We start from the raw sequence: 19291 nt of genomic DNA on the forward strand, positions 1-19291 counted from the left end.
CCAGGGAAGGGCTCGAGAAAGGTGGAAATGCTAAATACACTATTAACAAAGGGGGCCGGGAAAATGCTGCACAGGGCAGTGGTTAGGAGGCCTGGCTTAGAATCTGAAAGAGTTGGGACTGTGCAATCTGGTGTATGTGACCTTGGAGAAATTACCGAACCATCCCTGTGATAAAGGAATGTTTCCTCCTCTGAAAACTGGTGATAACAAGTGTCTTCTCTCCAGGGTTGTGACGAGGCTTCGATGAAATAATAAAAGTGAAGGGCACAGTACCTAGGGCTGGAGCTATTATTATTCACCAGCCCGCCTGTCTTTGCACATCACTCTTTGCACATCATTTTACACTAACAGTACCTGACAACATTTACGGAGTACGCACTAGGACTAGGCATAGTGCGGAGCCCTGGGTTTCAGGGTAGAATTAAGCCAAGTCTTAGACTAGGTTAACAAATACATCAACAACATATTAACAAATTATATCAACAACTGGATTGTGAGAATTAGCACTTTCACAGATTACAAGGATTGAAGGACAAAAGCCTGGCACGCAGGGTTTAGTATAGTGCCTGACGTAGACAAAGAACCCTCGCAAAGGCAGATGCTGACATCAAGGGCAAGTTCTGTTTGCCTTGGCAACGAGCGGGAGGGTGAGAGTTAGCCCAAAGGTTTTTCCACTTCCCATTTCACCACATCCTTTGCTACCAGCTCTCACATCCCTGGCCAGCCCCTAGCCTCCATCAGGGACTTGGCTCTTCTGGAACAACTATAAAGACCTGGGCACTCAAGAGCCTGAAGGCTAAGGTGATGGAAACAGAGAAATCCAGATGAGCTAGCCTTGAGCCCCGCTGGCACTGTCAACCAGAAGGAAGCCTGCTCAGGCTGTGGGTGCTGGAAGTGGGATTTCCTAATCTAGACGATGGTTACATGGACACGTTCACCTTCAGGAAACTTCTACAGATAAGATTTGTGTACTTTTCTGTACGAATGTTATGTTACAATAAAATTTTTTTTAAATAGTGACCACCCTTCTCCAACATCCAGAGCACAGAGCAGCCCTTCCTGATAGGCATGCCACACCTGGGTCACAAGCACACCAGGTCAGCCACCTATGGGAGTTAGCAGCCTCCTCAGTTTACCCACCAGGGAGCTGTGGAAATACCAGATTTTTGGGTTTTGGTTTTTTTTTTGTTTTTTTTTTTGGTAAAACTGAGAAGTGCTCTAGAGTACCAAATGGCAACATCCTCTGTAATCACACGAGTCTACCTTAAGGTTTTTCCTATCTAAGGTCAACTGCATCGACTCAACTTTTCATGCAATTGTTTTATCATCTCCAACAAGGAGAGAATATACCACATTTATGGGTCAACACCTCGAGACTGCTCTTCACAAAACTGAGAGCCTATCTTTGACATCACTCCATTATCTTCCTCTTCACAGCAGGCAAGTATCTAGTATATACCCCCCCTCTCCCCCGATTTCCTTCTCCCACAATTGCTGGAGGGAAAGCCTAAAATAAATTTCAATCATTTATCAAGTCAATGGATATAACACAGACTACATGCTGGTTTTCTCTTTGAAAGTTTATTGTCATTTTTAAAAAAAAAAAAAACCCTATACTTTTTACATTTTACATTCACCTCTCAGAACATTTAATGGTACCAGTTAATGACGATATATAAAAAGCCCACCAGCTGCTTGAAAACGGCTGCAAATTTTTACCATGTTCTGGTATTAAAGTGGTTGGAACTCTTTGGAAAAAAAACGGCATAACATTAAGTACCAAGATTTCAAATTCCCAGATTAGAAACAAGATTTTTAAGTCAGGAGGAAATTCAGTAAAAATTGAAGGATAAAAGGAAATGTTAATAGGAAAACAAACACAAAAGTATTGTAAAAAATAGGATTTCCCCTGCTCCTCCATGTTAGGTTAAAAAAAAAAAAGTAACCAACCCCTCCCCACTCCCAGTATTTCTTAGGAAAGTCACCCGATCCTGAACACAGGGTCTCACACACAAAGACAAATGGCTTGATTTGCAGATCAGCCTCTGGGATCTTATACTGGCCCCAGTAAGAAGTTTAAAAAGAAAAAGAAATTAAGTTAGGTAGTTAGAGATCCATAAATACTGGAATCCAAACAAGTGAAAACATCCTGGCTTTGGTATGGCTACGGCCATCTGGAAACTGTTCAAGAGGACGCTGGCTTTGGGAGAGAGGGAGTCAGGTGGTGAGGAAGGCAACACAAGGCTCTAAGCAGAGGTTAAATAAATAATCGGGACACATCCGTAGCAAACACTGTGTATAATACTGAGTCGGTGCCTCAAACAAAATACATGTACAGATTCTTGATCCAAGTAACCTAAGTGCAGGTTCTTGGTGAGAGTTGTCTATATCAACCTTTTTCAAAGAGTTAGTTCCAAGAAACAGTTTGAATTTGGGGAGAGAGAAAGAACTTCTGGAATAAGTTCCAGGCCACCTGGGCTACAAGCTAGTCCTTCTTAGTCCAGGAACCTCAAAGTCTGTTTTGCCCATCTCCAAAGCACCTCCATCTCCTAACAAGGGGACTCTGCCCGTCAGAGGGGCTGAACTGCTGGCTTGTCATCTCTGGAGTAATGCAATAAAAAAAACTAAATCTTCTGGGATTAAGAGTACGATTGACTGTGCTGTGTCTCAGGTCTACTCCTCATCTGCCCCCATTTTCACTACATTACGAGGAAGGGTTGTGAGGACGTGGAGAAGCAAAAGGCAGTGAAGTGGCCAAGGCCAGAGCACTGCCTCATCACCCTCAAATCTGTAGAAAAGGCAAGGCCAGAGCGCCCGTACCATGCTCTTCAAATAAACAGTTACTTCACAAAAGCCCAACGGAGCCACCAGACAAGGGGGGGGATAAAGGCAACTTGTTGCTTCGATGCTGAATCCCCAGTGGTTTTGAATACAGTCCTTTCCAACACACCACACTTCGGTGTGCTGCTAGCCAGCCACGTGAGCCGATCATTCAAAGGCAAATACACACAAAAAAAACAAACTTCGATGACCACACACACTATATCTAAATGTATTTCCAACACAAGGGCACTAGAGGGTAACAGACAGCTACCCGATATTATGGGATGTTACACACACCACAGTGACAATTCAAGCAGGAGAGCAAAGGCTGTCAAAAAGGAAAAGACAAAGCACCTGTGTACTATGGACTTGGTTCATGACAGTAAACATCACAATGGGGGGCTGGGGGCAGAGAAGCAGCACAGAACACCCAGCAGACTCTAAACAAACAAGCATCATCTACCCGGTTTTGTAAATGAGACTCCAACTCCAGGGAGAAAAAAAGAAATGAATTATAAATTAAAACAAAAATGAATCTGTACAATCTTTACTCTGAGTCAGTAAGGTCTGGTCTCTGTTGAAGCCAAGACTTATGAGACAGGGTGATTCATGGGTTTTCACGGCCCACAACTTGCTTTGGGGTGTGTCCATCAAGAGACAACGCAGGGAGAATCACCCGACACCGGGGTATCAGGTACAAAGATATGCTGGGATGTGGAAGTAAGCATTTCCCAGAGAGATGCTAACAGTTAGTTGCTCTAACCCCAAATTCCTCAAATAATTTGATCCTAAGGTGGCAGCTACCATCCCGAAAACCCTATCCACCAGGGACTCCTTCCCCCGAGGATGGGAATGAGGGGCAGAGAGCAGGGAACGCAGGGAAGGCCGTTTCACCAGGAATCATTAGGAAGAGTGCAGGTTTGGCGGCAGCCACGGCAGAGCTTTCTTGGTCTTCAGGCTGGACCCGACCTCCTGGGAGGCTGGGGGCGCTGACGACAAGGCTCCACGGGCTTGAAATGGTCAGCGAACAACAGCGGCATCAGCAACCAGGGTGTAAACTGGGTTATGAGTGAGCGCTTAGGGATCACCGATTACTGCACTGTCAGTACCAACTCCCCACCTACAACGGATGACCTGGATAACCAGCCTGGGCCAAGTGCCACTCCAGCTATGTGGAGAAGGGAACAGAAATCAATTAGAAATAAAAACTTCTGAAACAACCACTCATTCCAGCTTGAGCTAGAACAATCGTGTTTGAATATACCAGTTGCGTTAAGTAACATTTAAAATGCAGTACCTTCAGCACATTAGGAGCATGAAAATGCCCCCTCCCCCAACCCCATTTACTCAGTGCACGTAGCCACCCAGGCAAATTTTTCTGTCGCTCAGCCAGTGGAATGGATGGCATACGCCAGATGTTACACGAGGCATTTATTTCTTAGAGAAGGCTGAGAGCCAGGAGAATTAATCTCCTTCTGCTAGGACCTCTGCCCCAAGCTTCTGGGGAAACAGTGAATTGGGCTCGACAACGGAAAGACCTACGTGATCCACTAATCAGGTTCATGAAAATGCCGTGTAGACTGTAACCCTTCCTGGTAGAAAGACCTAAAGATAATTAATTAAAAAAAAAGTTCCTTCAAACTCAAAGAAGGCTTTAAAAAAAAAAAAAGTATAAGCAAAAAAATAAAGAAACGAGTAAGTCAAACTCCCGATCCTCCCAAAAGGAAGAGTTCATGGTGACTGACGGCTGGAAGAGGTCGAGGCAGGAAGGAGCAACGCAAAGGCCGAAGCAGCTGCCACCAAAGCGCCTCGCGGAATCCACAACAGCGCTCCCCATTTTCCAAGGCCAAGGGAGCAATTCCCGGGTTAAAAACGTTCTATTTGGAAGAAAACAAAACCAAAAACCACTCCAGAAAAAAGGTCAAGGGAAGAAGAACACTGTAGAAAGTCAAGCCGCTGACCTCCGGCGGATCACAAAGAGCCCGCGCTGAAGCTGGCCCAAGTAGATCCTCATCTTGGTGCTGTCACTGGTCTTCCTCACCCAGATCTGCGGGCCAGAAGGAAAGACAGCAAGTGAGAGGGGCGGACGGCACACACCAAGGAGCACATCTTCCAGAGCCTCAAAACACCTGCAGGAATGGGATGTGGGCGGAACACTGGCAGCCTCTTCCTGTCCACCTGGGAGGTCTTCAAAGCCCCTCCCTGACCTGTGGCCCTCCTCCAGGCAGCCACCACCCAGACAGCAGGCGGCTCCCTGGACCCCCTGCCTCCCACCCCCTTGTCCCTCTCTCACACCTCTGATTAAGAAAACGATCTTGGGATCTGTTTCTGCCTTGATCTTAAAGACATTTAATTTGGTTTGATTACAGCATTATCAACATTCAAAACACATGTATTCACAAATATAAACCTTCAATCAAATTTGGAAATATTTTCCTTGCCCCAAAGGACTTCCATATTATAGCTTCTCACTACTCTGGTTTCCTGGCAATTAAGGCCAATGGCCATGGCAGGAGAAAAAAAAAAGAAAAATAACAAGAGGAGGAACAAAAGCCCATGAGTGAGCTGAGACCCAATTAGGATCATCAGAAGCCTCAATTAGCTTAAGACAGTCCTTCCCTCCTGACCACATTCTTTTCCCACTGATGGTAGCAGATGTCTGACATTTCACAGGGCAGACGCATTCCTGTGCAGCACCGAGAATGAACTCTGGCAGCAGGGGACCGCCACGACAGACAAGGGCACTCAGTAAGTGTCATCCCCGGCGGCCAGCACTGGGAAGAAAGCCATCTCCTCAGGCACCCGACACACCTGAGCTTTCTCATCTTTGGAACAACCCCACAAGGTACTATCCTCACCCCCATTTTACAGAAGAGGAAGGCTGAGTCACCTTGTCCAGTGCGAACCCTGGCACCTGCTACCAAATCCCCTTGGTCTTGTCCACAAGACCAGCCCGGACTCTGCTTCTCACCCGTTCCTCATCTGTTTAACTGATATGCAAACAGATGGGGCCAGACACAGGATTCTTTGCAAGTTTTGCATCTCCTCCGTATGTGCACACCCAGGTCTCCAGGCCCATCTTCCCCTCCCCTGTGCAGTTTCTAGGGTTTAAAGTGTTCTTGGTCTCATTTCAGTCTCTTTAATGTGATTATGTATCAACAAGAGACTCTACAGTCAAATATACTGGTTTAAAACTAGGGGCGCCTGGGTGGCTCAATTGGCTCAGTGTCCGACTAGGGCTCACGTTGTGATCTCATGGTTCGTAGGTTTGAGCCCTGTTTCAGGCTCTGTACTGACAGCTCGAAGCCTGGAGTCTGCTTCGGATTCTGTGTCTCCCCCTCTCTCTCTCTCTCTCTGCCCCTCCCCTACTTGCGATCTCTCTTAAAATTAAATAAATGTTAAAAAAAATTTTTTTTAAACTAAAGACCTCACATGGAGCTGAGCCCCTCAGACCTTGCAAAAGCACTTTAAACTGAAAAATGACCCCCCAGGTTCAGACTCCCTCACCAAATGTGCCTGGAGTCAACTTATGCAAAGGCCACATGGCTCCAGTGTCACTTTGGATCTGACCTGAAAAATGAGCTAGAATATTTCCACGAAATGAGAGAGGTCTCCTCATTATCGGAGTCGCATGCCAATACACTGAGGCTTCTCCCCTCCAGGTGACATGTCTCATAGTCACCATTTTCTTGTCAGAGCTCACTGACACTCTATCATGTCAAAGGATGACAATCTTTAACAGAGAGAGGAAAGAATGTAACCTGCATTGCTAGTTTCCTGAAAAATCTCGAGAGGAGAACAATGCACTGGTTATGAAGTTAGATTTAGGTCCTAGAAGGTCACGTGGCTGGGCACGAGGGCTGTTGGTGAAGTCACAACACCTCTTGCTGACGAACAGCAGGTCTCTTCATCAGATTCCCCTGTTCTGCTTCTGACTGGCAGTGACTCACAGACCCCAAGCCGAGAGGAAAAAGACATTCGTTATCTGGAAGGCTCTCCCTAACTTCTGAGTAAACAATCATTTTGCAAACTAGTCACATTTGAGGGCATTTTCAATTCAGGAAGCTAGGAGAATGGAAGAGGCTTAAGTTATTTCATAATCCAGTTTCATTAGATTTACTGTGCACTGGCACGAATAAGTTACAGAGGGTAGACACATAAAAATCAATTTCTTTGCAGACATTTGTGGACTGATAAAAGATCAAGCCAATCGAGCTATTAAAGTTTTAAACTTTTTCAAAACTACTAACAATACAAGTTACATATTGCTGACATGCCCCTAATGAAGGGCCAGTCGGAGAACTCACGTCGTCAATCATACTATCCTAGAGCATGACCTTCTGAGCAGACTTCAGAACCAGTCCCGGGGTGCCTGGGTGGCTCAGTCGGTTAAAGTGTCCGACTTCAGCTCAGGTCATGATCTCACGGTTCGTGGGTTCGAGCCCCGCGTCGGGCTCTATGCTGACAGCCAGCTCAGAGCCTGGAGCCTGTTTCAGATTCTGTCTCTTCTCTCTCTCTTACCCTCCCCTATTCACGCTGTCTCTCTCTCAGAAATAAAACATTTAAAAAAGAACCAGTCCCTATCCCACAGGAGAGACTCAAGGAAACGAATACCTAAGGACAAGAGCCTGGTAGCTCACTGCTGAGAGGCAGAACGGGACATGTCAAGTCGTAAAGACAGCAGGCAGGAACAGTGTGTGGCTCAGATCAGACCAGCATCCATTTATTGAGCACTTACTGTGTGTTAGACCCTAGGCCAGGTGCCTCATTAAATCCTCACAGCACAAAACAAAGGTCTCAGTACCCATGAAAGCTCTTGAGAAAAGCCTCACAAGCAAGTTCCATTCTCAGCACATGGTTCCCTTACAAAGCAGCAGGATGTGAACACACAGATACCACACGGACTTGCCTTCTGTTCTGGTCTGTAGTCTCTCTCAGGGGTTCCCAACTCAATAACCGTACATGGAATTCACAAGTACCACGAGGAATATACAAATCCACATAGGTTGTCAGCCCAGCAAAGTAAGGGATGTTTGGGGGTCATTCTGACTACATGCGGTTTCGGCCTGAAGTGCTGACTTCCCTCCTAACCCGCACAGAACCCCAGGTTCCACTGTACTCTCTGGGCGGCACCTGCGGGTCTGTCACGCTGTGCTCTCCTGCAGGGTTCGGGAGTTCAGTCCCTACCTCATTGGCTCCGACAGAGCTGATCACACAGCTCAGCTTCTGGTTGTCCTTGGACTCCAGATAGATGGCTTGGCTCTTGTGGTACCTGCCACACACAAGACAAATTCGTTTACATTTTTAACCACCATACTGAGGCATGACTGACATGTAAAAAAGCTGTATGTATTTACTGTTTATAACTCGAGGAGTTTGGGGGTTAAGTATACACCCGTGAAATCACCACCACCACAAACATACCCATCGTTTCCTCCCACCCTCTTCTTTATAATTATTTGCTGTGCTGTTTTTTCTTTTGTAGAAAGAATACCTCACATAAGAGCTACGCTCTTAACCAATTTTGACAAAGAGCCTAGATTTCAGTTTTAATTTAAAGGCTTCCATCCTTGGATCAGATCAGATGGCCTCCTAATCTTCCCCTAAATCTGAAACTTCTATTCCTTGGGCCTTCCACAGAGGGAAAAAGAGGGGTGAGGAAAGGCTGGGAAACTAACATCACCTATTTACTTTTTGTTTGGACTATAAAACCCATTTCAAAAAGTAAATTACAATTTTTCAAAGAAAACCTATTCTGGGGCACCTCGGTGATTCAGTCGGTTGAGAATCGACTTCAGCTCAGGTCATGATCTCATGGTGGTTCGTGAGTTTGAGCCCTGCATTAGGCTCACTTGTCAGTGCACAGCCTGCTTCGAATCCTCTGTCCCTCCCCAGCTCAGGCTTGCTCGCTCGCTCTCTCTCGCTCTCTCAAAACAAACAAAAACCAAAAAACAACCAAAACAAAAAACCCAACCTATTCCCACTTGCTGGCCCATCCCAAATCACTGAAGATTCAGTGGACAAAATACACAGATAAATAATAGAATACTTGTTCAAACCTATTTTCAATGTGTCCAAATACATCATCCATAAGAAGGCAGGCCAAATTCAGCCCTCACTTTGGTCAGCCAGCAGATACTCACTAATAACTTACTGTGTACCAGTGAGTATGCTGGAGGTCAGAGGTGGAGAGTGCAAGGGCCACAAGGTCCCTGATGTCACACAGCTTCAAGTACAGCGGCCGTGAAGAATACCGAGTGATCACACCTGGCAAGCACTAACCAGGCAAAGTTCTGAGCGCCAAGGTGTGTACCAAAGGGGATCGAATTCGGCCCAATCAGTCAGGACCCGATCAGTCAGGAGAGCTGCCTTGTGTGGAGCAGACAAGGCAGACCTTCCATCTCAGCCCCAGTAGCGATCCTCTTCGCCTGCAGCACAGGACCACCTTCAACTTCTACAAGTCAGGGACAAGGCTGAGGAGGAAAGTGATGAAGCCAAGGCCAAAGCCCAAATGAGACCCCAGCAGCTGCCACAGGAGGAAGGAGCAGCTGCTGGACTACAAGAGTTGGAAGCGTCAGCTGAGCTGCAGCTGGGAACCCGGGTCGGGGCCAGCCCTAGGCAGTCAAGAATATAACCTTTGGTTCATTCTGGCTGCACAGATCTGGCTAAACCCACTAACTCATGTAAATTCTACCAAAATGCATCTCCCAGCAAAGCACTGCATCTTATTGTTTCTGTGTGGGGAAAAAGGCAGACTGTTTTGCTGATATAATGAAATAATCTACTGCCAAGATATCACTGTGAGAGATGTACTTCACTCCCACAACGAGCTTTTTCCAATCTAGGTTCTAAGCACTCTTTAACCTGCTACTTAGAAGCTGAAAACTCGGATTTCCAACTCAATTTACTTCCTGAAAACACTGTTAAAAGAAATCGAATCATAAATGCAATTAGAACAGCGAAATTGGTTTAGACTCAGCTTTAAAGTTGCTTTTGGCCAGAGATCAGTTGGTAAACTGGGTCAGGGGACCTTCATTATGCTAAATATGTAATATCGCAAGGTCTGAAGTATACAGAGCATAAGGAAGGGCTGAATTAGCTCACAGCATCCCTCAAAAACTCCAGTTTCCCTCCCACATCGAAGCCAACTTTCCTATGCAAATAGTAACATCTCAAGTGATGGCTAGAATAAAAATACAGAGAGAGAGAATATTCAGATATTCTACAGGGATTATGAGTTATTAAAAGACGAAGACAAAACAACACACACCTAGCCCCAAGTCATTCTGATACTATTTTCTAAATACTTAAAGAAAGAAAGGTCACAGTGTGGTGAAGAAGTATGTTACTAGTGTGGAAACATGCTGAATACACTGCTAACGTGGAGGGGGGAGAACTGTCCATTATGTTCCTGTACACATAAAGCATATGCATGTTACATGTGTATCATACACACACACACACACACACACAGAAAAAACTGGGTAAATTTCTAGTTAAGATGTATAATAAAATGTGTATTACAATTTTATAAAAATATGTCAATTAAGAGTGGTATCATATACATAGCAGCGCTATCAACAATAGCCAAGTTTTGAAAGAACCCAAATGTCCATCAACTGATAAATGGATAAAGATGACGTGGCATATATATATACATGATACTACTCGGCAATGAAAAATGACATCTTGCCATTTGCAACAACATCGATGGAAAGTATTATGTTAAGTGAAATAAGTCAGTCAGAGAAAGACAGATACATGATTCCACTCAGATGTAGAATTTGAGAAACTCAACAGAAGAACATAGGGGAAGGGAAAGAAAAATAACAGAGGGAGGCAAACCGTAAGAGACTCTTAAATACAGAGAACTAAGGGTGGTGAGGGGTGGGGATTAAAGGGGTGATGGGAATTAAGGAGGGCACCTGTTGGGATGAGCACTGGGGCTCCTATATCACAGGGTCTTGCTCCTAAAACCAAGACTACACTGAATGGTAATGAACTTGAAGATAAATAATTATTTTTAAAAAATGGTATTCCTTTTATTGCATGGCTTTCTTTTTTCTGAAATAAGCAAGTGTTACTTAGGTTAAAAATCAAGCAAATCATGGTTCTGGAAAATACCTGAACAACAAAGATGGGTAAGAACAAAACTTAATGATAAAATTAATATTATAATGTCTACGAAAGACAACAGCTAACTCTGGGAGAAGGGTCAAACCTCATGAGATGTGTTGTTTTCCTTCAGATGTGCACAGGACTCAAACCCCAATACCAGTGACCAGCATTAACAAGGAGATCTGGCCTATTACCACTGCCACTGCGCTCTAACCCAGAAGGGGTCTGGGACTTGAGTATGTGGCCACCTCCCAAATCTGCCTGCTCTGGGACCACCAAATGGTAGTGGCTTGAATGTCCACCAATGGTCACCATTTGCTCCACAGCAGAGCTGGCCTGTGGGTTTCCAAAACAGTCCACTGCCAAGCCAATGAGTTTCCAGATGGGTCTTGGGGAACAATTATCCCTGGATATTAAATCTATTCAATGATCTGAATTCTTGGGGTTGGGGGGGGAAGGGGGGGGAGGAGTCCTCAGAAATTACCATTCATATTTTCAGAATGAAACTAAAAAGTATACAACAACCTCAACACACAAATTTACTCCCTCAATTTCTAAAGACTAAAGAGAGAGAACTGAAAATAAATTTAGACATAAAAACTGTTAGAAAGCAGCAACTAGAGCTAAATTAGTAAAAGCGTACATTATCACTTTTTTGCCAATTAACCCATTTTCCAAGCTGCCCTCATCTCAGCTGAAAAAAATACTTGAAACGGCCTCAGAGAACAGGCCCCCAAAGTCAAATTGACTTTACTACTTTATTACTAATGGAAATCCTGACCTGGGAATCCTGACAAATGAGCTCTTAGAGCTTTGCTTCTACTGTTAAACCCAATGAACTAGAATCAACACTACTATCATGGAAGAGAGCAATTTCCTTAAAACGTGGGTCAAAAAGGATGGGGAAGAATTAATTTTGTATCCTACTGGGAACCCGGATATTAACATTTCATTTCCCAAAAAACTGAATGCCTCAGCACAGCTCTGGAACCTCAAGGAGCCCTGACGCCATGGTGTAAATCTTCACCATCTCAGGTCTTTGCCGGTTGAAGGCTGGAAGAAGCAGGGGGACTTCGTTCCTGATTCACATCAGCAGCCCCAGATTTAAAGCAAGGAGAGATAAACCAGTCCACCGGCACCATCAGTTAGTTAGTTATTTTAAAATATCAGCTACTTTTGTGGTACTTGCTAAGAATAAGAAGGGTCATTAGTCCAAATCAAAATGTGAGGAAGACTTACAGCAGGACATAAAATGCCTTAAAACCACTAGCAGACCAAGGCAAAGCAAAGATGCTTATCTTTCAAAACGAAATGTAGCTTGATAAGTGTTCACGATGAGATGGGAAGCCTGAATCACACTCATTCTGCTGAAGTCATTTAAAACTCAATGCAACTGGTTTTGCCAGAAATACCGTTGCACCAAAATACTCTGCACCTCTGGAAAGAGCATAAAGCGGCGCGCTGACCTCTCAGCCACAGGACTTGTACAGAAGGAAGAATGACAGCCTCCAACCTGACAGAGGCCAGACGGCAAGAGTCCAGAGAGAGAGCAGGCCAGTTACACACTGGTCAGAGCACTGGCCAGGACTCCCATGAACACCTTCCACTTACAGCAGGGTAAGGAGACCCACTTTCCAACAAATGTGTCATCAACTCTGACTGCCAAGGCCAAAGAAGAGAAACACAGAATTCAGACGAAAACAAGTCTCCATACTCAACTACAAGCAACTTTAAACTCACTGAAAAAGGAAAATGCTCCCAAAGACATTCTTTTTTTTTGTAATTAATCATTTTTTTTTAAGTTTATTTATTTGAGCGGGGGTCCGAGAAAGAGGAAAAGAGAGAATCCCAAGCAGGCTCTACACTCAGCACGGAGCCCAACGCAGGGCTCGACCTCACAACCCTGAGGATCAGCACCTGAGCCAAAATGAAGAAGCGTAAAGGACTGAATCACCCAGGTGCGCCTCAGTAACCTTCTTTTAAAAATTTCAGCAGCCCCTATGAGAAAGACAGCAAAATTGATTCAGAAATCTCAGGAGGTCTAGCACATCTAACCTCACCACTCTGTTTATGTTATGAGACACCAGGCACTGTGGATCCCTTCTTTAGAAAAACAAGAACTGTATTTTAACTGCATTTTCACTCTCAAGTCTCATAAAGTCTAATACTTAAACCTTAGAAAGATCTGAAGCAACGCAATTACAGAATGAACATCATTTGAAATATCACATAGCTTTAAGACCCATAGATCCGTAAAAATGTTAGCAATAAATCTCATCATTTTTGAAGATGGTTCTTATGTGCGGGCTTGATCTTTAAAGGTTATTTGGTTTTCATTATTAGAAACATTCCTCATCTTATTTTTGCCCCTCAGTGTGTTGAGCTGTTAGGGCCTGCCGCCTAGTGGTGGTATGTTCTGATAAGCAATGTTAAGATCCAATGACTGCGCGTTTTGAAGAAAGCCAAATAGTCAAATGAGGGGGGCAGAGTCACTAAGATGAGGCTCACAGACAGGGAGGCCTTCACCATCAACTGGGTGATTAACTCACTGTAACTTAGTATTTTGGTGGAACGGATTATCGCAGGCATGACTACATTTCTAAGAGTTTCTGCCAACTTCAGAAGTATAATAATATACCGTAATCAACTAGTAATCTTGGAGGTTTTTTAAACAAAGCTCAAAAAATCCTAAATAACCATTATTCTAATTTTGGGACTTGGGGTTAAACACACTGAAACTCAAAAAGACTATAAATGACAGCCATTACAAACGGTAAGGACAGATAAGTATACACAATAACCCCAGATAACGTTCTCCACACAAACAGGTGGAAATTAAGTCTGCAAACCTGTGTCCACCATGACGTGAACGGAGTATACCTGCGTCCACACAGTGAAAAGGGATCAGAATAAAGGAGCTGTGACACGAGGAGGGATCCAGGGTGGCTTAACACCTAGCAGAATGCCTAGTTACAGAGCAGGTAGTAACATTTGTTGAATAAAACTGAAGGAGTCTGTAAGCCCCTTTCATACTGTTTTACTCTATCTTCTTCAGTAAAAATGATGGTGGCTTGAAGGTTTCTAATGGTCTTTATTCTGAAATTATTTCCACCATATTAAAAAACAGAGGTAACATACCTACTCATATGCAGCTAAAAAATAAAATTATGCAAATAACAGTTTAAAAAAAAGTCTCTAAACTGGTAATGTATTAAGATTCAACTCCTCCAAGTATATCTCCTAGAACATTCATATAGCAGAATGATGCATGCAAAAATAGTACCTGGGGTCAATAGCTGATATCATCTCAGAAACTGACAGTGCCCATGAGCATATCCGAGAACCCAAAGAGCACAATGAAGAAACCCGTTTTACCTTAATTAACATGGTCATCCCCCAATCTTATCTGACACCAAAATCCTTTTTTCCACAGAACACCTATTAATTTTAGTGCACAAGGGCAGCATTAAGAGAAGGCAAAGAGGGACATAGCCCTGGCCTCAGTCTACAGGGGCAGCACCAAAGACAGAGGCCTGCAAATTCTAGCACGATGACAGAAGCACAGAGAAGGGGGTCCCCAACAGAACACATTTTTGGGAAACGCTGCGTTCAGAAATCTAGTGATAAAATGACTCCTGAAACTTTTTTTTTTTTTTTTAAGTAAGCTCTACGCCTCCTGTGAGGCTCGAACACGACCCCAAGATCAAGAGTCCCATGCTTCTGACCCACTGACTGTCCAGTCAGGGGCCCCACTCCTGACACACTTTTAAACATTACCCACTTCAGTAGTATGTAAGTTAAGCAGCAGCTGTACTTGGCAACAATAAGAGCCCAGCCCCACTTCCAAGGCATTCTTTAGAGACTCCTACGAGTAATCTGTGTTTTTGCATAACATACCATCTTTTATCATAGTACAGTTTCCCATCTTCTATCCGAGCTTCAAATCTCTGGGCTGGAGACTCCGCTGGTGTGGTGGGCAAGTGTTCAGGAGAGGACGGGGATGCTGAAGGAACCAAAGATATTTCAGTGACTAAACATGTAACAAGCATGAGCGTCCACCAGCTAATATGCTTTACCTGATGTTATTAAAAAGTGGTAATAATCTTGATCATTAACTCCCCAGGGGTGTAAAAAGGAGAATTCAACAAAATTTTTGTATGTTATGCCTAACTTGCTCCTCAAAACACCCCTGTGAGGTAGACAAGGCAAAGGTTAACCTCACTGAACAGAGGAGAAACCGGAGATGCAGTCTAAGGGATTTGCCCAAGGTCCCTAAGAATAGGACTAAAACCCCAGTGATCAGAAGCCCAGAAGGGCAAGAAAAATCTCTTTATAAAACTGACGTCATTTCTCAAACAATTCATTTCTAGGTAGAGCAGGCTACCATGCACGTACAGGATCCAGCTAATATAGTGGTAGTAACTACAGGTGGTTCAAAGGATCTAAATTCACACACTTACATCCCCCCTCCCCCATCATGCCTTCAACCTCCCTGCGGACAACGGTGGCCCTCAGAAGGAAACGATTAAGACAAAAGAGGATCTTGTTTCCTTCCACAAGCCTTGGTGAGAAAAGGGACATGTGAGTAATCACAGGGCTTAAAGCATAGCAGTGCCTTGCCCGTACAGAATTCTATTTTGCAGCCTAGCACAGACTCTCGAGTGCCACTCTGGAAAGAACCACCGTGAACACTGGGCCGGCCTCTTCTATCAGCTGGGACTTATGAGTCCCTTACCAGAGCCAGGCCATGAGAAGGCACTGGAACAGCAGTGCCTAGCGCTTAATTCCACAAAGTAATGCTGAAAAATCCTTCTGGTTTCATTTCCAGAAATGGAGGTAGACTTAAATCTTGTACCTAATGCCTACACAGAAGGGAACCTTCACCAGCCGATCAATCAACTGTCTCTTTTACAATAAATCCGAAGGAAAAGGCAAAAATAGCTTTTACATAGCAGGATTTAAAAAAAAAAAAATCAGGGTAAGGTGCACTTAAGGTTCCCTTCAGTCTTCATGATGACTGCTCTTAGGCAAATGATGAACATTTTATTTTTGAAAAGTGCAACAATTCCCTGTGAGGTGTAAGCATGCTTTTCCAACAACATGATAAAAAGATTGCACAAATGCCAGTAACACTGTGCACTTACCTGGTCTCTTGGGTGACTTAAGCTGTAGGAAGAACAACAAGAAATCTTAGAACAAATCATTTCAGATGCAACTTCAGGCGTTAAAGGTATCAAACTGATTTAACAAGTAACACGCGAACATCATAAAGCACAAAACCATTATCAAGCCTAAGCTTTCAAATAAATCAAAAAATCAAACTGTACCTTATTTAACGTTCTCAGATCCTCCATGATCTGTTCATCTGTTAACAAATAGTTTAGCTGGGGTGTCGAGAGTTAAAGGAACGTGTCCGAGGACCATGGTTTCCAAGCAAGCAGAAATCAACAAAACACTACCAGCACTTTAGAATTTACAGTGTGACTATGTTGAATGCTGTTGCTACAACACTTTGCCTCTCGGAAGCTGCTGATTCTACTAAATGTCGTGGTGCCCAGGTACGTGAAAGAACGCACAAATTTCTTCTAAGCATCTCTAAGTTGTTCAGTAACTTCAAGAGTGAGAGCACAGGACACGGCACCAGAACTTCCTCAAGTTATGCAGTGCTCTTGTAAAGATCCGAAGCCCTGCAACGTGCCCGTGGACACACACAGACGGGCTTGTCCTGCCCACGTAACTTAAACCCTCGGTTGTGAAGTGAAGACAAAGGGACCTAAAGTCAAAACCCTTTATTGGTGGCAAACAACTGAATCATTTTGTGCAAATGGCTACTTACCCTCTCCAAGAGGACAGAAACAGAATTCTGCCGTGCATGCCCTGTTCCCGCTCCCGTTTTTATGATTAAAGGGCTCTTTTAGGAGACTGAACAACAGCTTGCACCACACTGGTTTCAGGATGTAGATAACAGGCACAAAGGACAGGTGTCCCTTCCTTGTTTTACAGGAAGAAAAAGTAAGGCATGTGTAATCTGAGACCGCCCTGAATCTCCAAGTGTTAACACCAGGCTGAACTCCCACCGCAAGGTGCCTTTCCAAATAACTACTCTCTATAAACCCCTCCCACTGGAAGCAGCAGCAGCAGCAAGGACTCAACAGGAAGAAGGCCACTCCGTAGCCCACGGATAAATACACACGCTTGCCAATCACGACAGCTTCTGTAGGACAATGGCCACGTGTACATTCTGGCAAACAGATAAGCAAGATTCAGTAGTCTAAGGAAAAAAGCAATTAAGGCTTGATGCAAATGGATATCAGGAGCAGGTTTTCTCCTCTTGTCTGGGATGGGGACAGGATCATTTGGTCGCCTCCGCAACTTTCTGGTCATGATGGGTTTCACTTCCATAGAATCTGTGGCAAGAATTGAACGGGTAAATCTATCCAACTCCCACTTGAAGTCAGTAAGAACTGCTGTACTGTACAAGTATCTGTCCCACAGCCACCCAATCAGAACTGGTTTGGGGGACATCTGGACACGGCCCAATCCAGACATCCATCTCAGACTCTGGAGGCGGGCTATCCAGAAGACTGACTGGCTGGCCTAAGTGTGTCATCGCCACCCCCCACCCCCAAAACGCAGCCCTGCCTTACAGTCTACCTGTGGAGCTGCTGCTCTCTCCAGCACCCCGAAAACTAGGATTTCCCTCCTCTTCCCTCAAATTAAGAAGCCATGGAGCGACCGGCTCTTGCGATCAGAAGGAACCTTTGGGTCATCTCAGTCAACAAATTCTTGCTGTTCCCACGGAGGGAGGGAACCTGAAGCACATGTGCGCACGAGGCTCTGTGACAGGTCACCAGCCTCAGCGCCAACGTCTTTATAGGACATTTTTATCTACAAACTTAGACTCCTCCATTTCATTTTATTCTATAACCTTTCCTAGCTACTTGACTAACAAGAATGATGTAATGAAGGCTCATAATAAAGGCCCCTTTCATTCTCCTTGCCTTCTCTCTGCAGTCTGCACTACTGTTGACTCTTCTTGCTTTAAAATCTCTCCTCCCCTTGCCACCACCACACAGATCTCCCTGGGACTCCTTTCTGCTGGTGACACCTCGAGTCCAGTCAGTTCACAGCCTCGGTCACCAATACCAGCTCCCCAACCCTTCTGAATGGCAACCTATGCCCAGTGATACCATCCACTCTCACTTCTCGTCTCACCTCCCATGGCTGCCTCCCCTCCCGAGTCTTGGGGACATCACATCTGTCAATCGTTCTCGGCCAGAACAGAGTCTGTCATTGTGACTTATCTTCCTTCACTCAAGCATCACATTCACCAGATCACAGGCAGTTCTGCCCTGAAACCACCTCTCAACTCCATCCCCTCATCCTATCCTCACCTCCCTCAGTGCAATTTCCCTAAGACGCAAATCACATCATTATACAACACATCCGCCTCTTACTCAACACTTCTATGGCTTACCACGTTCTATGGAAAAAAGTCCATGCCTCTTTCTGGTCTTGCCCCTCTGCCTTCCTTCATACATAACCGTGTGAGAGCTTTTAGCTAGTCTGTGACCCAACGGCACATGCCTTACTATGCCTTCAAGCTTTGCACGCTTTCCGCTCTGCCTGGCCCCCTCTTTTCTGCCTGGCAAACTCCTCCACATCCCGTGAGAGCCAGCCCCACGCTCCCCATTCCACAATGGCTTCCAAAGTCATGCCATCTTCCATAACCAGAGCAAACCGCTGCACAAACCTCGGCTACCAAGTGCCACACCATAAGGGGTATTTCCCCAGAGACCCCTGAATTCCACCCCAACACCCAAGCAACACTGTGGCACACAGCAGCGGCTTCCCAGAGTTTCCTGCAGAACGAGACGAGGAGACCATGCATACCATCGGCAGAGCAGACGGGACAGCCTTGCGGAGTTCAAGTGCAGCCAGCCCTTCCACTGTGGCAAGGAAATCAAGTGCCTCTCCCATGGAGGCAGCGTGCAGGGGCTGCCAAGGACGCAATAATCATGTGTGCAGGTCAAAAAATACGTCTGCGTGTTGCTCTTAAGAAGGGAAACGGGGCACCTGGGTGGCTCAGGCGGTTAAGCGTCTGACTTTGGCTCAGGTCATGATCTCATGGTTCGTAGGTTTAAGCCCCGCATCAGGCTCTGTGCCCACAGCCAGCTCAGAGCCTGCTTCGGATTCCGTGTCTCCCTCTCTCTCTGACCCTCCCCTGCTCATGGTCTCTCAGAAATAAATTTAAAAAAAAAAGAAAAAACAAGGAAAATAGGCAGCACTGATTCCTCTAAACGGAGTGGAGTGAGGAGAAGCACAATCCCAATTAATGTAATGTTTTTAC

General features: G+C 44.9%; 1 protein-coding gene across 1 annotated transcript in view; it reads right to left on the minus strand.

The window, feature by feature from the left end:
• Positions 1–4050: 4050 nt before the first annotated feature.
• The window catches only part of SUDS3 (SIN3A corepressor complex component SDS3), a 31525-nt gene continuing 16284 nt past the window's right edge, over positions 4051–19291 (minus strand). The window contains exons 8-13 of the mRNA XM_077766049.1: positions 17253–17348; positions 16269–16330; positions 16086–16107; positions 14839–14944; positions 8011–8095; positions 4051–4870 (exon numbers count right to left, since the gene is read on the minus strand). Coding sequence (XP_077622175.1) covers positions 4772–4870; positions 8011–8095; positions 14839–14944; positions 16086–16107; positions 16269–16330; positions 17253–17348 — 470 coding nt within the window. The 3' untranslated portion in view covers positions 4051–4771. The remainder of the gene's footprint in view (positions 4871–8010; positions 8096–14838; positions 14945–16085; positions 16108–16268; positions 16331–17252; positions 17349–19291) is intronic.

This window comes from Crocuta crocuta, unplaced genomic scaffold, assembly GCF_008692635.1.
Source record: "Crocuta crocuta isolate KB4526 unplaced genomic scaffold, BGI_CrCroc_1.0 scaffold339, whole genome shotgun sequence".
NCBI lineage: Eukaryota > Metazoa > Chordata > Mammalia > Carnivora > Hyaenidae > Crocuta > Crocuta crocuta.